Raw genomic sequence first — 21,116 nt, forward strand, 5'->3', positions numbered from 1 at the left:
GAATCCTGGCTCTGCCACTTGTCAGTTGGGTGACTGTGGGCGAGTCACTTAACTTCTCTGTGCCTCAGTTACCTCATCTGTAAAGTGGGGATTAACTGTGAGCCTCACGTGGGACAACCTGATGACCCTGTATCTCCCCCAGCGCTTAGAACGGTGCTCTTCACATAGTAAGCGCTTAACAAATACCAACATTATTATTATTATTATTTATTTTATAAGCCCCTAGTACAGTATGCCCTGGTTTTTTAGAACCTTTTCCTTCCACCGTCGGAAACGGAACTGGCCAGAGAAGCTAATGGACGTGACTCTGTTAGGTAGAACTGGGTGATTTTCCTCCCTTTTCTCCCTTATCTTTCTTTTCTAAACCGGATCAGAACGGACTGCGATCCCACTGGGTTTGTGATTTGAGATCTAGTTTATGTTTTTCCGCAGAGCCGACGTGAAGATCAGCAGATTTGAAGCAAACGAACCCCCAAAATGATTCTTTCGAAAAGCAGCATCCTACATAAACTCCGGTTTAAACTTCACATTATTCCTAGTCATGCAGTAAGCCTGGAAGAAAAGGGAGTCTGGATAATCAGTTAGATGAATTGACAGATACCCCGATGTGTTGATCAGTAGTAATACCTAATTTCGATTTCAAGTGCGCTATAATGGATTACCATATAGATGCAGCAAAGTACTAAGCATTAAATAGATCTGTGTGTCTTTTGAAAAGGTAATATTTATTCACACTGGGTGGTTTCTCAAAATATTTTGTAGTGTTTTCCAGTGAAACCACCGACAAGATGTCGGTATCTCATGTGGCATTCAGGCCGGAATTGAGGTTCCGGTAGAGGAAAGTGTCAGGGTGTTGAATTGGTCTTACTGAGGACTGGACTCGATTCTGGTATTGAGGGACGTGCTTTCAAACTTGCACTAGTAACCCTGGCTTTATTCGCAACCCGACGCTAGAACCTCAGTGTGTAACTCTAGGATAGCGGCACGGCCCCAGTGGACAGAGCAGGGGCCTGGGGAGTCAGAAGGACCTGGGCTCTAATCCCGGCTCTGCCACCTGTCTGCTGTGTGACCTTGGGCAAGTCGCTTCACTTTTCTGGGCCTCAGTTACCTCATCTGTAAATTGGGGATTGAGATTATGAACCCTATGTGGGACAGGGAGGGTCCAACCTGCGTCTTCCCCAGCGTTTAGTGCAGTACCTGACACGTAGTAAGCACTTAAATACCGCAGTTATTAATATTATTATTACTAATAAATCATGAGGCTTTTGGGGGATGAGATGCAAGAGGGAACCTTAGGGAGGCTTAGCCTATAACTTTTCTTCAATATTTTCTCCAATCTGCAGTGTTCTTGTTGGGCAGCCTAAATATTTTGGCATAGCTTTCATATCACTGGTAAAATAATTTTATTGTATTTTTTTTTGAGTATTTTAAGCTTTGTTTTGTCTAAGAACTTTTACAAAAGTGTTAGGAGTTGTGATAAGTGGACCAACTGGATATAGCCTAGGCCGACTGCACCACATGCCTGCAAAGCAGATACAGCATATTTGACAAGGTTCTTTCAGGAATTTTGATTTTAAATTCTCCTGTAAACTATTAGAGGTAGAAAGTACTACCTTTATCGGTATGGGCATATTATTTAAAGGGGCTCTTGCCTGCTTCAGGCCTTTATCCCTTGACCTTCTGCTGCCCTGCAGAATAAGAGAGACCGCTTAGACACCAGTCAATCAGTGGTATTTATTGAGCACTCACTATGTGCAGAGCACTGTACTAAGCACTTGGGACAGTACAATGCAATGAAACGAACTGACACGTTCCCCGCCCATTCCCATCATCCAAATGGGAAAGTCTCCGTCTCCACCTCTGAGATTTTTACTCCCTGAAATAATGATTGTACACAATATTGTGGCATGATTTCTTGAGGCTCAGTCACCCATTTCATAGTTCTCCTTATTGGCCACGAATGCCTTCAGAGTTGTCTGCCACTTCAGGATGTGGAAATGTTACTTGTAAAACAAAAAAAAAGGATATGCTATTTTGAATGCCGATGGGGGTTAACAATCTTACTATACAGAGAGCCAGACAAAACGATACCTTTGAGGAGTTGGTGCTCAAAAAAAATGCATTTTACGGTCCCCCTGTCATGGCATATGATGTGATGTTGTCTTCCCATGGGACCATGTCAGAGCCCAGATTCGTGTCCCTCTGATGAGAGAATCCTTATCCCTGTTGACTGGGGCTGGGAGTTTTTGCTCTTGGCATTTGTTGGAGGGAGAAGCCCCACCCTCCCCCGATGTGCCTGCCGGCTCTTCAGGTTTTCAGCTGACCCTTACCTCTGCCCCATCCCCATTCATTCATTCAATTGTATTTATTGAGCGCTGAATATGTGCAGAGAACTGTTGTAAGCCCTTAGTAATGATAACATTGGTATTTGTTAAGCGCTTACTATGTGCAGAGCACTGTTCTAAGCGCTGGGGGAGTTACAGGGTCATCAGGTCGTCCCACGTGAGGCTCACAGTTAATCCCCGTTTTACAGATGAGGGAACTGAGGCACAGAGAAGTGAAGTGACTTGCCCACAGTCATACAGCTGACAAGTGGCAGAACCGGGAGTCGAACCCATGACCTCTGACTCCGAAGCCCGTGCTCTTTCCACTGAGCCACGCTGCTTCCAGTATTACATAACTCATTCCATCACATTTATTAAGCCCTTTCTGTGTGCAGAACACTGTACTAATCGCCTGGGAAAGTACAATACAACAATAAATGGTGACAACCCCTGCCCACAGTAGGCTCATTAGCAGACACATTCCTTGCTCACAGTGAGCTTACATTCTAGAGGGGGAGACAGACATTAATATGACATTAACAGAGTTGATAGACACATTCCCTGCCCCACATGAGTTACAGGTTCATTCTTGAAGTTGTCTAGTAGTTTATTAAGCAACTCCCTGGAATGAGAGGTTTTTGACACTTTAACATCGTCGTGGGTTTGGATTCCAGCCCTCTGATTGAGGAAGTGGTTGGGTGTTGTTTTGGGTTTCATGGTTTTTGGTGTTCGATACAAGCGCCTCAGGAGGCTGTGGAGAACACATTGATTGACCACGATATTGCTTTTGCAGTAGGTGATGCATTGAAACCTCTATCACAAATTTCACAGGTCCATTATCTTTTTCAATAAAATAATCATATTCGACTAAAGTAAAAGTAAATTAGTGAAGAGTCGAACTTGGACATTTCATATGTTGTGCACCTTGCACCAGGCCATGTGGTCAGAAGTAAACTTCCCAAGGATGTTCAGGAGTTTCATTGTAGTATACCTGTCATGATAAGAAAGGAAATGTTGTAGCTTGTTTTTTTTTCAGTGCATGCCTTGTTGGACAACCATTTTGGGGTCTTGTTTAAGTGGTTTCTCTATAAAATACGTGAAATTGCTCAGCCCTTTCTATTTGCGCTCTTCTTTTTAATTTGCATTTCTGTAATTTAGAGACTTTGGACTTAAATTAATCCTGGGGTCCCTTGCATATGTAATACACTCAGATAATTTTGAACATTTTTTCCCTTTGTAGAAGGCACAGTAAAATTGGGAATAATTCACTAAATAGAAAAGTTCACAAATTAAGAGGTTCCATTCAATTTGTTTGCTTTTCATTGCCCAAGTAATTATTATAGCTTGACGAGTTCTCAGATTTGATTTAATAAAAGTCATTTGTTATATGACAGATAGCCCCTCTCCCCCTTTGCCACCTTTCTTCAGACCTAGACAATAACCTCACTGTAGGCCAATCAGATCTTTCCATTCCAAGCATATTTTATCACGATCTTAGATGGAGTGTTGCCCTGTCGGTCACGTGAATTTAAAGACTGTAAGCAACTCGGTTAAATTAAAACACTGATAAAATTTTAAATCTCCCAGAGTAACATCTATAAGTGCAAAGTGACTCAGGCAAAGTCATTAACAGTATAAGAGGAACGTCTTGACTACATTTTATATTTTGACCTATTGATGCTTTCTTTAAAAGATTTACCCCTACACGCTGTGGACTTGGTTGTCCACTGTTAATTATCTTGTTTGAGTTGTATGCCTAACCAGCTCCAGTTGCTTATGACTTTCAAAAGGGAATGTATATAATCCCTGAAGCAGTTTGTTTATCGGGAAAATTTATTTTATTGAATTTGCCTTCTCTGGAACATTTATTGTTTACCTTAAATATAAATATTAATCCATGTATCAGGGATCCCTTGTCAAATTATTAGCCGTGGATTTTTACTTTATATTGAATTTGATACTTATTTCTCCATTTGCGTTCTGCACGTACTCTCTCTTGAGTTGCTCTATGTTTGTGTTTGGTGTGTTTGCGTAAAGGAACTGTAATTTAAACAAATATTTTAATAACACTGGGAGAGTTATTTTAGCCTAAAGTGTTCTAGTAGGGAATGCATGATGTCTGCCTTAGATATCCATTTTTAAACCAGTTTCAAGAAAAGAAAACTTTTTTGTGACATGGTCACAGCTCAGTTTTATCTGCACATCTTCCCAATCAGTCTATCAGTGGTATTTATTGAGCAGTTACTTGCCACAGCACTATACTGAGTGTGAGGGTGAGTACAATACATTAGAGTTGATAGATCCCTGTCCACAAGGAGTTGAACAGAACATTACTTAATTCAAACCATTTAGGATAAATGATTATTGTTACCTCCAAAAACCCTGCCAATTCCAAAGCACCTTTCTTCACCTAGGCACCCCAAACCATATAATGGTTGATCAGCTTCCTAAATGGGGAATAAACCCCCCAAACCATGAAGGAGAATGTCTTAAAATCTTCTTCAGAATAAGATTCTCCAGTTGAATGCATTCTTGCCCAAAGTGTTGTCTTTAACCCTTCCTCATCTCCCTCCGCCAAAAAAAAAAAGTCCAGGTTTCCCCAAGGAATGGAACCATTTAAGTAAGGCCATTTAACATACTCAATTTTTAACAATCCATGACAGTTTTGCAATAGTGAGTGTCTCTAGACTGTAAGCTGATTATGGGCAGAGAATGTGGCCGTTTATATTGTTATATTGTATTCTCCCAAGCGCTGCTCTGCACACAGTAAGCGCTCAGTAAATATGATTGAATGAATTATGATTCATTCATTCATTTAATAGTATTTATTGAGTGCTTACTATGTGCAGAGCACTGTACTAAGCGCTTGGAGTGTACAATTTGGCTACAGATAGAGAAAATCCCTGCCCAATAACGTGCTCACAGTTTGAACTAGGGAGACAGCAAAGCGAAACAGAACAAAACAAAACAAGCAGTCTAGCGCAGACATCATCAAGATAAATAGAATCATAGAGATATACACATCATTAACAAAATAAATAGGGTAATAAATACTATATACAAATATGCACAGTGCTGAGGGAAGGGGAATGGGGTAGAGCGAGGGTGGGAGAGGGGAGAATGGGGGGGAGGAGGAGCAGGGGGAAAGGGGGTGCTCAGTCTGGAAAGGCCTCCTCGAGGAGGTGAATTCTCAGTAGGGCTTTGAAGAGAGGAAGAGAGTTAGTTTGGCGATCAAATACGATTAAACGAATGCTCTGCACACAGTAAGCACCCAATAAATACGATTGATTATGAAAATGATCTCAGCATTAGGCAAAGTACTTTAACCAGTTTATGGATTGTCTTTATCATCATTGCCTTTTAAAAAGACAATTTGAGAAAAGGAACAATGCATGATATTACCCATGAGAAACTTTGAAACCTTAGTTGTTGGGAGTAAAATAATCTAGTAAATTTCAGCTGCAGATGTCAAAGGTTATGCCTCTTGCTTTCCACTGTGCACTGACAACAAAACTAACTACATCATTTTTGCTGTTAGGAAAGAGCAATAGGCACAGGCCATCTAAATTCTTTATTTTAGTTAGTTCATTTTCTCTGCCTGGTGCTAAGTGCTTAGTACAGTGCTCTGCACACAGTAAGTGCTCAATAAATACGATTGAATGAATGAATGAATTAAATGAATGAATCAAGCCTTTAGAAGATCTGCTAATAAGAGGACCTGGGTTCCTAATCCCGTCTCCACCACTTATCTGTTCTTTGACCCTGTGAAAGTCATTTAACTTCTCTGTGCCTCAGTTTTCCACACTAGAAGATGGGGATAATAATAATAATAATAATAATAATGTTGGTATTTGTTAAGCGCTTACTATGTGCCGATTTGATATTTCTCCCTTCTCCTTGACTGTGTGTGAGCCCCATGTGGAACAGGGACTATACCCAGCTTGATTAACTTCTATCTACCCCACCGCTCAAAACAGTGGTTGACACATTGTAAGTGCCTAAGAAATACCATAACAGAGTAATAAATACAGTTATGTGGGTTTCACATCCTCTTCTTGTTGTAGTGCTAATGATTTATGAAACCGTAGCAGAAAGGTGATTATGGCAAGACGAAGGGAATTTGGATAGTCCCCAGACCAAAGACTCAACATTAGCCAGGTTCAGGATGAACACGAAAAATGAATTTGGCTGGCGTTTTTCGATACTGTGTAGTACAGGAGAGATCTTTGTAAATCTAATAATTTGCAGCTCCTTAGTAAAGATGGAGAATCTGTGGGTGTAGAATAGTCTGATTATAACCTTGGGATTAAGAGTTCTGCATGAGTTGTTTCAGGCCACTAAAGAGACCATCACATGCACACTTTGAATTATCTACAAGGTGATACGGACTTGAAAAGGTTATTGTACAACTCTTACGTCCAAATCGTAGAATACTGGATTTGGAGAGAACTGATTCCCATCTAGAGGACAAGTCACTTCACTTCTCTGGGCCTCAGTCACCTCATCTGTAAAATGGGGATGAAGACTGAGAGCCTCACGTGGGACAACCTGATTCCCCTGTGTCTACCCCAGCGCTTAGAACAGTGCTCTGCACATAGTAAGCGCTTAACAAATGCCAACATTATTATCTAGGGTGACAGCAATCCAGCGCAGGGTTGCCGCACTTGTGTGGAATTTGGCACCAAAGGAAACACACTAGAGATTGGTAGAAATGATTTGGTAGAAATGATTTTTGCTTTGAGAGAAAACGAATGATCATGCTGCCTTTCTGCAGGCGTATGTCCTCTTTTGTTCTTTAACATTGTTATGAAGTAGTTAATTGTTTTTGTTTTATGCAGAAAATCTTGCAACTACTACCAGAAAGGATATTCTTCCGATGGCATTACCACAGTATAGGTAAGAAAATCCCCCCCTTTTGGTATTATCAGTTGTGTAGCAAAATGCGTTCCTAGTAATGTTACTGTAATTGGCTTACAAGATATTTTATTAACCCTGTTCTTGGGAACCATTTTGTTAGGTTTCCTTGAGAATCTGTACTCGAAAAACCTTTTGCCTAAGGCTTCTACTCCATCCTAATCCTCCTCGACTTCTCAGCTGCCTTTGACACTGTGGACCACCCGCTTCTGGAAACATTATCCAACCTGGGCTTCACTGGCACTTTCCTCTCATGGTTCTCCTCCTACCTCTCTAGCTGTGCATTTTCAGACTTTTTTGTGGGCTCCTCCGGTGACTCCCACCCTCTAATTGTGGCTGTCCCTCAAGGTTCAGTCCTGGCTCCCCTTCTATTCTCCATTTAAATACTCTCTTGATGAACTCATTTGATTCCATGGCTACAGCTACCATCTCTTTACGTATGATTCCCAAATCTACATCTCCAGCCCGGATCTCTCTCCTCTGCAGTCTCATGTTTCCTCCCGTTTTCAGGACATCTTTACTTGGATGTCACCCTGACAACTCAAATTAAATATGTCCCAAACGAAGTTCCTCGACTTCCCACCTCAACCTTGGCCTCCCCCTGACTTTCCCATCACTCCAGACAGTACCACCACCTCCCCTGTCCCACAAGCCTGTAACTGTGAAATTATCCTGGACTCATCTCTCCCATTGGATCTTCATATTCAATCTGTCGATTAGTCGTATTTATTGAGCGCTTACTTTGGGCAGAGCACTGTATTAATAATGTTGGTATTTGTTAAGCGCTGGGGTAGATACAGGGTAATCAGGTTGTCCCACGTGAGACTCACACTTGATTCCCATTTTACAGATGAGGAAACTCAGGCACAGAGAAGTTAAGTGACTTGTCCACAGTCACACAGCTGACAACTGGCAGAGCCGGGATTCGAACCCATGAACTCTGACTTCCAAACCCGGGCTCTGTCCACTCAACCACGCTGCTTCTCTAATTGGGAGAGTACGATACAACAATAAACAATCTCAATCTCTGCCCAAAATGAGCTTGCAGTCTAGAGAGAGAGACAGACATTAATGTAAATAAATACAATGTATAAATGTTACCAAATCCTGTTGAATCCACCTTCACAACATTGCTAAAAATCTGTCTTTTCCTCTCCACCCAAACTGCTACCATGCTGGTCCAACCTACCCAGCCTTAATTACTGAATCAACCTCCTTACTAACCTCCCTGTTTCCTCTGTCTCTGTCTCTCCCCCACTTCAGTACTTACTTCCCTCTTCTTCCTGGATCATTTTTCTACAAAACCATTCAGTCCCTGTCTCTCCTCTCCTCAAGAACCTCCAGTGGCTACCCACCCACCTCTGCATCTAACAGAAACTCGTTACTGTTGGCTTTAAAGCACTCGATCACCTTGCCCCCTCCTAATAATAATAATAATAATAATTGGTATTTAAGTGCTTACTGTGTGCCAGGTACTGTATTAAGTGCTGAGGTGGATACCAGCAAATCGGGTTGGACACAGCCCCTGCCCCACGTGGGGTTCACAGTTTCAATCTCCATTTTACGGATGAGGTAACTGAGACATAGAGAAGTGAAGTGATTTGCCCAAGGTCACGTAGCAGACAAGTGGCGGAGCTGGAATTAGAATCCGTACTCCCAGGTCCTATCCACTATACCATGCTGCTTCCCATCCTACCTTATCCTGCCTTACCTCCCTGATTTTTTGATACCGCCCAGCACTCACACTTTGCACCTCTAGCACCAGCTTGCCCACTATGTCCTGATCTCATCTATCTCACTGCCAACCTCTTTCTCACATCTTGCCTCTGGGCCTGTAACTCCTTCTTCTCCTCTCTCTCTCTCTCTCTCTCTCTCTCTCTCTCTCTCTCTCTCTCTCTCTCTCTCCATATATATACTAAGACTACATATCTTCAAAGTCTTTGTGAGGTCACATCTCCTCCAAGAGGCCTTCCCCGATTAAGCTTTCTAATTCCCGACATCCTCTCCCTTCTGCGTCGTCTGTGCACTTGATATTCACCCCTCCCCCAGTCCCACAGCACTTATGTACATATCGGTAATTTGCTGATATTAATATCTGTATCCCCTTCTAGTGTTAGCTCCTTTTTGTTTTTAATGGTATCTGTTAAGCGCTTACTACCTGCCAGGCACTTAGCTTTTCAGGTTGGACACAGTCCCTGCCCGCACACAGTCTTAGTCCCCATTTGACGGTTGAGGTAACTGAGGCGCAGAGCAGTGAAGTGACTTTGCCCAAGGTCACAAAACAGGCAAGTGGTGGAACTGGGATTTCATTCATTCATTCAATAGTATTTATTGAGTGCTTACTATGTGCAGAGCACTGTACTAAGCGCTTGGAATGTACAAATCGGTAACAGAGACAGTCCCTGCCCTTTGACCGGCTTACGGTCTAATCGGGGGAGACGGACAGACAGGAACAATAGCAATAAATAGAATCGAGGGGATGTACATCTCATTAAAACAATAGCAGAGAACTGACTTCTAACTTCCAGGCCTGAGCTCTACCCACCAGGGCACATTGCTTCTCATTCTGGGCAGGAAACATGTCTGCCAACTCTTTTATACTGTATTTTCCCAAGCACATAATCCATGCACTGCATATGATGTTCAGTAAATATGATTGTTTGAGGTACAAATAGGTTAGGTAAGGTCACCCAGCAGGGCAGGGACTGAACTAGGTCACGTGCTTTTGCAGTAGGTCAGACTGCTTCTCAAGAGAGTGGCAGAACTGTCCTCCCCACAACTGTATCCTCACTGGCTTTCTTGCCTCACTTCGTCCTCGTCGCTGGATTGACTTTGCCTGGCCACTTCTGCCAGCTCCCATTATTTGACATTGCCCTCGGATGAAGCGGCGTGGCTCAGTGGAAAGAGCCCGGGCATGGGAGTCAGAGGTCGTGGGTTCTAATCCCAGCTCTGACACTTGTCTGCTGGGTGACTTTGGGGAAGTCACTTCACTTCTCTGGGCCTCAGTTACCTCATCTGTAAAATGGGGATTAAGACTGCCAGCCCCACGTGGGGCAATCTGATGACCTTGTATCTCCCCCAGCGCTTAGAACAGAGCTTGGCACCTAGTAAGCGCTTAACAAATACCAATGTTATTATTATTATGGTTAAGAAAGGCAGCAGGGCCTATTGGAAGAGCGTGGGCCTGGGAATCAGAGACCCTGGTTTCTCATCTCAGCTCTGCCACTTGTCTGCTGTGGGACCGTGGGCAAGTCACAGTGCTTCAGTATTCTCATCTGTAAAATGGAGAGCAATCGATCAATGGTATATATTGAATACTGACTTTGTCCAGTATTAAGTGCTTGGAAGAATACAGACAACAGTTAAATAAATGTTCCCACTGTCCCCTTAGATCGTGAGCCCTGTGAGGGACAGGGACCGTGTCTGATCTGCATATATACTGGATTAATTCCAGAATTTACTGTAGTGCTTGACACATAGTAAGCACATAACAAATGTCACAATGATTATTATTATTACCAGAGGCTTTATAATCTTGTGTATTCCTCCAAGAAAAAGAGGTTGAGGTAAATTAATATTGTTGATTTCATTTTACAAGGAAAAGATGGAGGAACAGCGGTTTCCCTGACATAGCCGAGGATATGAACAGGTCGACAGATTTATTCATTCATTCATTCATTCAATAGTATTTATTGAGCGCTTACTACGTGCAGAGCACTGTACTAAGCGCTTGGAATATACAAGTCGGCAACAGATAGAGACAATCCCTCCCCTTTGACGGGCTTACGGTCTAATCGGGGGAGACGGGCAGACAAGAACAATGGCAGTAAATAGAGTCAAGGGGAAGAACATCTCATAAAAACAATGGCAACTGCATAGAATCAGGGTGCTGTACATCTCATTAAACAAAATAAACAAAATAAATAGGGTGATAAAGATATATACAGTCGAACGGACTACTACAGTGCTGAGGGGGTGGGACGGGAGGGGGAGGAGGAGAGGGAAAGGGGGGAGAAGAGGGTTTAGCTGCGGAGAGGTGAAGGGGGGTAGAGGGAGCAGAGGGAAAAAGGGGGGAGCTCAGTCTGAGAAGGCCTCTTGGAGGAGGTGAGTTTTAAGTAGGGATTTGAAGAGGGGAAGAGAATTAGATTGTCGGAGGTGAGGAGGGAGGGTGTTCCGGGACCGCGGGAGGACGTGGCCCGGGGGTCGACGGTGGGATAGGAGAGAACGGGGGATGGTGAGGTGGGAGGCAGAGGAGCGGAGCGTGCGGGGTGGGCAGTAGAAAGAGAGAAGGCTGTTAGGCTTGATTAGACTCCTTTAGTCTTCCGCTCTTTGAAGACACAGTGGCTCTGTTTGTGTTATCTCTCCATGTCATCATAACAGAAGTGCTTAGGACATCCGTTGCCTCATTAGTAGCACAGTGTGTTCAATGTGTTCTCTGAGCTAAGAGTAGGAGGAGGGTGCTGTTCATGCCTACGATTTACTTGTTTTTAAGCCAGCAAGATGAGTGGGAAGTATAGAATTCAAGGACTCTTAAATATGAGTTGGTATTTGTTAAGCGCTTACTATGTGCAGAACACTGTTCTAAGCGCTGGGTTAGATACAGAGTAATCAGGTTGTCCCTCGCGAGGCTCACAGTCTTAATCCCCATTATACAGATGAGGTAACTGAGGCACAGAGAAGTTAAGTGACTTGCCCACCGTCACACAGCTGACAAGTGGCAGAGCCGGGATCAAGATAGTGGAGATCATTTGAAGAAAAATTTATCTTAGTTCAAATGTGAAAATTAAGGTTCAGCTATTATCCTGAAATTCCTGGTTGTGGATTTAATTCAAGTGGATAGTCTTTTAACTGTTTTAAAAAAAATCCCACTGGTTCTTGTACAGCACTTCCAGGATCAACCCTCCCAAGAGCTAGCACCCTCACCCAACTTCTTGCCATATCTTAGTTTAGCCTATTGAATCAGCACCCCCTTCTCTCCTCCTGTCAGCATATATACACATTGCTGCATGTCTATGCTTCAAAATTCTCAAATGGCTACCTGTTTCCCTCTCCAACAAGCAGAAAGCAGCATGGCCTAGTGGAAAAAACAAACACTGGCTCTACCGTTTGGTTGCTGTGTGATCGCGAGCAGATCACGTAACTTCTGTGTGCCTCAGTTTCCTCAATCGTGGAATGGGGATTCAATATCCGTTCTCCCTCTGATTTTGACTGTGGGCCCCATGTGGGACAGGGACCGTGTCTGACCTAATTGACTTGTATTTACCCCAGCACTTAGAGGAGAGTGCTTGACTTAAGTGCTTAAGAAGAGTTATTATATCGTCGTTCTTCCTACTGCTGCCTCTGTTGGTAAATATTTTTTTTTTCTGTCCACTCCATTAGATTGTAAACTTTGGGAGGGAGGGATCGTTTATCTTGCTTCTTTTGTAATCTCTCAAGACGTTACTACAGTACTTCAGTCATTCATTCAGTGAATATTTAATGAGTGCTTATTGTGTGTTTAGGTAATTGTAATAGAGTTAATAGACATGATCGCTATCTTTGAGGAGTTTATAGTGTAGATGGGGAGACATATAGGAGAAAGAAGTGAATAGGTGTACGATTAAGTGCTTAAATAAGGGTATCTAAGTCTTTTTGTCCGGAAGTGTTCCAGATGGTTGTAAGTACTCAAGTGCACCACTTGTGCTGAAGTGATTATTCTAATTATTGTTGTATTTGTTAAAGGCTTACTAATGTGTCAAGGACACAGTTCCTGTCCCATATGGGGCTCCCAGTCTAAGTAGGAAGGAAAGTTGGGAAGATTCAACTGGGGGAAGACAAATTTCGGGACGGGGGAAGCCTTCCTGGAGGAGGTGTGATTTCAGCAAGGCTTTGAAGGTGAGGTGAGATTTCCAGGAAGGGAGGAGGTTGTAAGAGGTCAGCAGTTGGGGAGACAAGTCCAAGGCACTGTGAGTAGATCAGCTTGAGAGGAATGAAGAGGGTAGCTGTGCAGGGGAGGTCGTGATAGAAGAGAATTGTTAAATAGAAAGGAGGGAGTCGACTGAGGGCTTTAAAGGCAGTGATCAGGAATTACTGCTAGATGTGGAGAGGAATGGGAAAACCACTGGAGGTTTTTGAGGAGTGGGGAGAAGTATGAGGAATGAAGTTTTAGGCCAGTGAGGAGACTGATTCAATAAATACCATCCGTGGTAGTGAGTTTTAAATTAGATCAACATAATGTCTGGGAGGAAATTGGAAAAGAGGAAGAATTCTTGGCGTAGTTTAAAACTGGATATTGAGAAACATTCTCAGAGGTAATGATTTTCTCTTAATTCTTCTAATTGCAGAGAAGTTTACATTTTTGTAACATGAAAATATCCTACCTATCTAATTTTGTTTCAGGTATCTGGGGTGAGCATTTGGTGGTTTTTTTGTTCCAAAGTATTCTTTTCTAAGCATAAATGGAGGCTCTTTCCCAGTCCCCCTCCCCAAAGCCAATAGTCATGATTACAGAGGGGTGATGTTTAATGGAAACAAACCTTCTGATTTCATTTTACTTATATCTTTAAAGAATTGACAGTGGCCTTTAAACTTTAATGAGAAGCGGCACTCAGTGGAAAGAGCCCGGGCTTGGGAGTCAGAGGTCATGGGTTCTAATCCCTCCTCTGCCGCTTGTCAGCAGTGTGACTTTGGGCAAGTTACTTCACTTCTCTGTGCCTCAGTTACCTCATCTGTAAAAAGGGGATGAAGGCTGTGAGCCCTATGTGGGACAACCTGATTACCTTGTATCTACTCTAGCACTTAGAACAGTGTTTGGCACATAGTAAGCGCTTAACAAATACCAACATTATTATTATTATTTAATTGAGGCTCTAGACTTATGCATTTGAGTTGAAGTTAAACATCCAACTCCAAAAGGCATCGCAAAGAAACATTCTGTGGATTTGTGACACTCGCTGGAGTGTTTCAGGCCTACAAACCATCAGTAGATTACAAAGGGTTATAAAAAGCGTATTTTCATCTGTGCTAAGTATAACTTCCCTCCAATTTTGTTCATGTTATTAAAGTGAAAACCACACCCATTTTCTTCAGAGACCACTTTTAAAATTTGCAAAGGTAAGTAGCCTTCTCCGCATGAATAAACAGAAAACTAGATGTGAAAGTCAACCTGGCTTTATGTGTTTTGTAACTCGGTGAAACCAGAACAACGTAAATAAGGTGAGTTTAATTCTCACAAGAAATTCATGTGTTTACAACACAAGCCAATGGATCGTTTATAGGAATAATGAACCCAGTTCTACTAGATCTGGGTTCTAAGCAGCGTGACTCAGTGGAAAGAGCACGGGCTTTGGAGTCAGGGCTCATGAGTTCGAATCCCAGATCTGCCACTTGTCAGCTGTGTGACTGTGGGCAAGTCACTTCACTTCTCTGTGCCTCAGTTCCCTCATCTGTAAAATGGGGATGAAGACTGTGAGCCCCACGTGGGACAACATGATTCCTCTGTGTCTACCCCAGCACTTAGAACAGTGCTCTGCACATAGTAGGCGCTTAACAAATACCAACATTATCATTATTATTAGATCTGAATAAGGGATGTACATTTTGATATGTGGGGCTGTGAGGGCACAGATATCGTAAGCTAGAATGTGGTGGGGATGTGTATGCGTTTACAACGGCTTTTCCCCATGTAATCGTGTTGAGCTCATTTTACGTGACTGCTAAAATATTGGAGAATTAACTCCTTGCCTTACACAGTGCAGTGGCATCTCACTGAAGATAGTAGAACCCAGCACAGCTCTAAATTTTAGACCCCATCTTGGGCCCAACCAAGTGCAACCTGGAACATAGTGGGCACGATAAAATTTGGGGTCAACACACCTAAACTCCCACATAAAATGCCCAAAGCCGGCTGGATGTCTTAAACTGTGGACCACCCACGTCTACTTCAAACATCATCCAACCTCGGCTTCACTGACACTAATAATAATGAATAATTATGGTACTTGTTAAGCGCTTTCTATGTGCCAAGCCCTGTTCCAAGCGCTGAAGGTAGATACAAGTTAATCACGTTGGCCACAGTTCCTGTCCCACATGGGGCTCACATTCTTATCCCCATTTTTTTTTTTACAGATGAGGTAACTGAGGCAGAGAGAAGCTAAGTGACTTGCCCAAGCTCACCCAGCGGGCATGTGGCGGAACCGGGATTAGAACCCAGGTCCTTCGGACTTCCAGGCCCATGCTCTATCCATGAAGCCACACGGCTTCTTTACGTCCCGCTGTCCTCGTCTGGTTCTCCTCCTGTCTCTCTGGCTGCTCATTCTCGGTTCCTTTCTCAGGCTCCTCCTTTTCTTCCCGTCCCCTACTGGTGATTGTACATTGTACATTCTGAGCGCTTAGTACAGTGCTCTGTACATAGTAAGCGCTCAATAAATACTGTCGAATCAGTGAATCCATGAATGACGATGCAGTGAATTCCTTTAGATGTTTAAAGTCCCCTCAAGACTCAGTTCTGGATCCCCTTGTAGTCTCCGTCTACACAGACTCCCTTGGAGAACTCACTTGCCGCCGTGGCTTCAGCTACCGTCTCTTTGGGGATGATTCCCAAATTTACATCTCCAGCCCTGATCTCCTCTGCAGTCTCGTATTCCTTCCTGCTTGGATGTCCTGCAGGCATCTCAAACTTAACATGTCGAAAACAGAACTCATCTTCTCACCCAAACCCTGTCCTTCCCATGACTTTCCTCTCACTGTAGACAGCACCACCCTCCCCCCCCCCGTCTCACAAACCTGTAACCTTAGCGTTCTTCTTGACTCATCTCTTTCGTTCAGCCCGTTGTTGGGTAGGGATTGTCTCTCTTTGTTGACGAATTGTATTTTCATTCATTCATTCAATAGTATTTATTGAGCGTTTACTATGTGCAGAGCACTGTACTGAGCGCTTGGAATGTAGAATTCGGCAACGGATAGAGACGATCCCTGCCCAGCGACGGGCTCACAGTCCAATCGGGAGAGACAGACAAAAACAAGACAACATAATCATGATAAATAGAATCAAGGGGATGTACACCTCATTAAAATAAATAGGGTAAGCACTTAGTACAGTGTTCTGCACACAGTAAGCGCTCAATAAGTACGATCGAATGAATGAGTGAATGAACCTGCATAGTCAATCTGTTACTCAATCCTGTTGGTTCGACCTTCATGACATTGCTAAAATCCGCCCACTCCTCTTCATTCAAACTACAGCCTCCTTCATCGACTTACTCATCCTATCCCATCTCGATTACTGCATCAGCCTCCTCGCGCTTGTCATCCGGCAGACAAGTGGTGGAGCCGGGATTAGAACCCAGGTTCTCTGACTCCCAGACCCATGCTTTATCCATTAGGCCACGACTCACAGGGCAGGTTGCTCAATGTTCAGTTTGCCTTGGTTGAGACTATCAAATCACTGGACTTTTATCATATGTGAGTTTTGAAACATCATGATCAATTATCAATTTCAGTTTTCCCCAAGTAATCTGATTTTTAACACTTGTATCACATTATGGACAGAAGCCAGAAGTGCTGTAATGGTCTCTTGTAGAGGGGGAAAGAAAATCTACTGGTTATGTTACTGTATCCGATGATTCCACCCTCTGAATCGTTGCCATACTGATATAATTTGGCTTGTTTGTCGTATGGTCTGACGCTATTACTTTTTGCTGTTCTCTAGTGGGTAGACCACAGGCCTGGGAGTCAGAAAGTCTTGAGTTTTAATCCTGGCTCTGCCACGTGTCTGCTGTGTGACCTTGGGCAAGTCACTTTACTACTCTGTGCCTCAGTTCCCTCATCTGTAAAACGGGGATTGAGACCGTGAGCCCCACATGGGACAGGGACTGTGTATAACCTGATTTGCTGATATCCACCCCAGCGCTCAGTATGGTGCCTGACAATATAGTAAGCACTTAACAAATACCATAGTTATTATTAATTATTATTTAGTGCAATGCCTAATAATGAGTACAATTTGAGCATCTCCAATTGTATGGATTGGTTGCTTTTACTTCTTTTCCTTATTTCCTAAAATGCATTTTGCACACCAGAAGTACCTGGTCGGTGGTGTCGAATGATGATGTTCTTTTGTTTTGGTTTGTTTTGCTTTGCTGTCTGTCTCCCCCATTTAGACTGTGAGCCCGTCATTGGGCAGGGATTGTCTCTGTTGCCGAATTGTACATTCCAAGTGCTTAGTACAGTGCTGTGTACATAGTAAGCGCTCAATAAATACTCTTGAATCAACGAGTTCATGAATGACGATGCAGTGAATTCCTTTAGATGTTTAAACTGGGGAATGTGGAATTACCCTGACCACTAGGATGATACTTTAAGGAATTTCATTCTCCACATCTGTTTTAGTTCCACATTCAGACTCTCAATCTACACTTATTTATCCTCTTGGGATACTTCCATTAAGAACAGCAGTGTCAATGATCTTCCGTTTTGTAAAGTTTATCAAGCAGCAGAATGTCTGTCTTTTCAACGGGTCTAGCCGGTCTGCTTCTTGACCTTGCTGCAGTACAATTTGTAACCGTCGTTATCCAGCACATTCTTCAGTTCCTACTTCTAATATTTGTTACCTTGAAATGGAAGGCTACCTTGATGTACAGTCTTAGGAACATCATCGGGCCTCTTGATATGCAAAAACGGAAGGCTACCTTGATGTACGGACTTAGGAACCTCATCGGGCCTCTTGATATGCCTTAATTTAAAGCATCATTTCGAGATCAAATCTTCAGCAGCCCATATCCTCCGAAAATGACTTCGTCTCTTAAAGCCATTCATTTTTTGTCCTTACTTTAGAGTTTTTCTTTGAACCTTTCATATTTTAATATTTTAATTTCTTGGTGCGCTCCCTCTGGCCCTACTAAATAATCTCTTCAGCTTCAGCAAAGAACCTTGCTTCAGCCATTAAGCAGGTGCAGTTTGATCTACTCAGTATTTCTCAATCCCAGGCCAGTAGGCTGCATATAGATTTTGGGCTTTTGGTTTGTCACTGGGCCCTCTAAATTAGCTTCTCCCGTATGCTGAGCACTGTTTTCGGCATCTGCGGTGTGTGGAGCTCAGCACTGAGCATCTTTTGTGTGGGCAATACTGAATTAACACTTCCTCACCACTACTAGGTACTTGGGAACATGCAATAGAAATGAGACAGATCCCACATCCTTGGAGTTGACCCTCCAATGAAGTTTATAATCTGACGGACAATTTCGCCTCCAATTTAAAACTCTGTGTATTTCAATCTCTCTGAGACTGTAAGCTCTCTGTGGGCAGGAAACATGTCTACCAACGCTGTAATAGCGTACTCTCCCTACTGAGAGCTCACCTCCTCCAAGAGGCCTTTCCAGACTGAGCTCCCCCCTTTTCCCTCTGCTCCTCCTCCACCCTCTGCTCCTGCCCCTTCCCCCGTCACCTCCCCTCAGCTGAGCCGCCTTTCACTCTGGTCCCCTCCCCTCCCTCTCCCCTCAGCACTCTCATTTGTGTGTATATTATTTATTACCCTATTTATTTTGTTAATGAGGTGTACATCCCCTTGATTCTATTTATCATGATAATATCGTTTTTGTTTCGTTCCGTTTTGCTCTGTCATCTGTCTCCTCCGATTAGACTGTGAGCCCGTCATTGGTCAGGGATTGTCTCTATCTTTGCCGAATTGTCCATTCCGAACGCTTAGTACAGCGCTCTGCACATAGGTAGCGCTCAATGCATACTATTTAATGAATGAATGAAATGCTTAGTTTAGTACTCTACACACAGTGAATGCTCAATACATAAAAACTGATTAGTTGATTTTCGGATATATCCAAAGCTCATGTTAGCATGTGATTTTATAAAATGGTGCTGCATCAGAGTGAATTTTCCTTAGTTTTCTCTTTTTTATTTCTTATCAATATTTTTTGGAACTGAATGGGCAAAGTGTAGTCCAAAGATGGATCAGGCCTACCAAATGACTTAAACTGGCCCCAGCAAATACCGTTAGCCAACTCCTGGCTGCCACAACCTGAAAATCAGTGGTAGGCAAGGCTTTGCGTAGTTGGCTCGGCTCGGGGGAAACCCTGGATTTCAAATTTGCACCCTTCAATTTCTGCTACTGAGCAGCTACTTAAAAATTAATGAAGCATTCCTTTTCCCTGACTTACTCCCTTTGTACCTTACCTCCCTCCCAGCCTCGCAGCACTTATGTACATATCTGAAATTTATATTAATGTCCGTCTCCACCCCTCTAGACTTTAAGCTCATTGTGGGTAGGGAAAGTGCCCAGTGTTGTATTGTACTCTCCCAAATGCTTAGTTTAGTGTTCTGTACACAGTAACCGCTCAGTAAATGCACATGAATGAATGAATTAATGAAAAAACTTGGTAAGTGGCCCATAGGCCAAAATAATTGCTCACCCCTTTTTGGGGGCACTTCACTAAAGGATAGAAGACAGTTTTATCTTTAACAAGAAATTGCATTCTCAAATAGACCTATTGCCCATTTGAAGTATTATAATTATGCTTGTGACTTCAAAAAATAAATGAAGCAGCATGGCCTCTTGGATAAAGCCCAGGCTGGGAGCCAGAAGACCTAGGTTTTAATCCCAGCTTCACCATTTGTCTGCTGTGTGACCTTGGACAAGTCACTTAAATTTTCTCTGCTTCAGTTTCCTCATCTGTGAAATGGAGATGAAGACTATGAGTCTCATGTGGGACTGTGAATTACCTTGTATCTACCCCAGCAGTTAGTACAATGCCTGGCACATAGCGCTTAACAACTACCATAAAAATATCTGTGCTGTGTTAGACTGAATCATTCTAAATACCTAAAGAGTATAGCATAAACACAGCCTTCATTTGTAACGTTGGCATCTGGGCGTGCATTCTGACCACAGATTAATGAAACGATCGGATAGTCACCTTCAGGAATTTCTTTCTTTCTCTGGAAGAACAACTGTCCCTGGCTCTTATGGGTATCTGTCTATTTCCCCTTCAGAAAAAGAGCAGGGCTCATTCCTGTTTTTAAAATGATGCATTTCACAGTGATTCCCCCAAATTTCTTCCCTTGGATAAAGCAGCAAGAAAAATCACACCCATGACTAATATGTAAAGTTAAATTTGAGAATGGTTTAGTGCTGTTATCATTTTGTATAAGAATTGGATTTTTCTCACTAAATGCTTTGCATGAAGTGATGAACAGTTTTGGGCTAACATTTTTAAAAGAACCCACATCAGTGCTTCAGTCATAATCTACCCTACAACTCCTGCTTCACAGTTAACCCTTGATAACATTCAGTTTAGAAAAAAGTCTGCTTACTTGGGGAAGAGAAGCAGTGTGGCCTGGTGCGTAGAGCATGGGAAGCAGCGTGGCTCAGTGGAAAAGAGCCCGGGCTTCGGAGTCAGAGGTCATGAGTTCGACTCCCGGCTCTGCCCCTTGTCAGCTGTGTGACTGTGGGCGAGTCACTTAACTTCTCTGTGCCTCAGTTCCCTCATCTGTAAAATGGGGATTAACTGTGAGCCTCACGTGGGTCAACCTGATGACCCTGTATCTCCCCCAGCGCTTAGAACAGTGCTCGGCACATAGTAAGCGCGTAACAAATACCAACATTAGAGGACCTGGGTTCTGATCTTGGCTCTGCCACTTGTTCCTTGCATGACCTTGGGCAACTCTCTTAATTCATCTGTGCCTCAGTTACCTCATCTGTAAAATGGGAATTCATACTGTGAGCCCCAGGTGGGACGTGGACTATGGCCGACCTGGTTGGTTTGTATTTACCCCAGCACTTAGTACAGCGCCTGACATGTAATAAGCACTTAAATACCATAGAAAAACCCCATGCTTTCACAAATTTCCTGTTATTGAGGAAAATATCTCAGGACGCATTGGCCTGGC

At 43.1% G+C, this 21,116-nt stretch overlaps 1 protein-coding gene across 1 annotated transcript in view; it reads left to right on the forward strand.

Moving 5' to 3' along the window:
- Positions 1-21,116, forward strand: part of RALGAPA2 (Ral GTPase activating protein catalytic subunit alpha 2) — a 368,955-nt gene that overhangs the window by 62,637 nt on the left and 285,202 nt on the right. The window contains exon 4 of the mRNA XM_029070298.2: positions 7,163-7,220. Within this exon, the coding sequence (XP_028926131.1) occupies positions 7,163-7,220 (58 nt within the window). The remainder of the gene's footprint in view (positions 1-7,162; positions 7,221-21,116) is intronic.

This window comes from Ornithorhynchus anatinus, chromosome 1 (assembly GCF_004115215.2).
Source record: "Ornithorhynchus anatinus isolate Pmale09 chromosome 1, mOrnAna1.pri.v4, whole genome shotgun sequence".
Taxonomy (NCBI): domain Eukaryota; kingdom Metazoa; phylum Chordata; class Mammalia; order Monotremata; family Ornithorhynchidae; genus Ornithorhynchus; species Ornithorhynchus anatinus.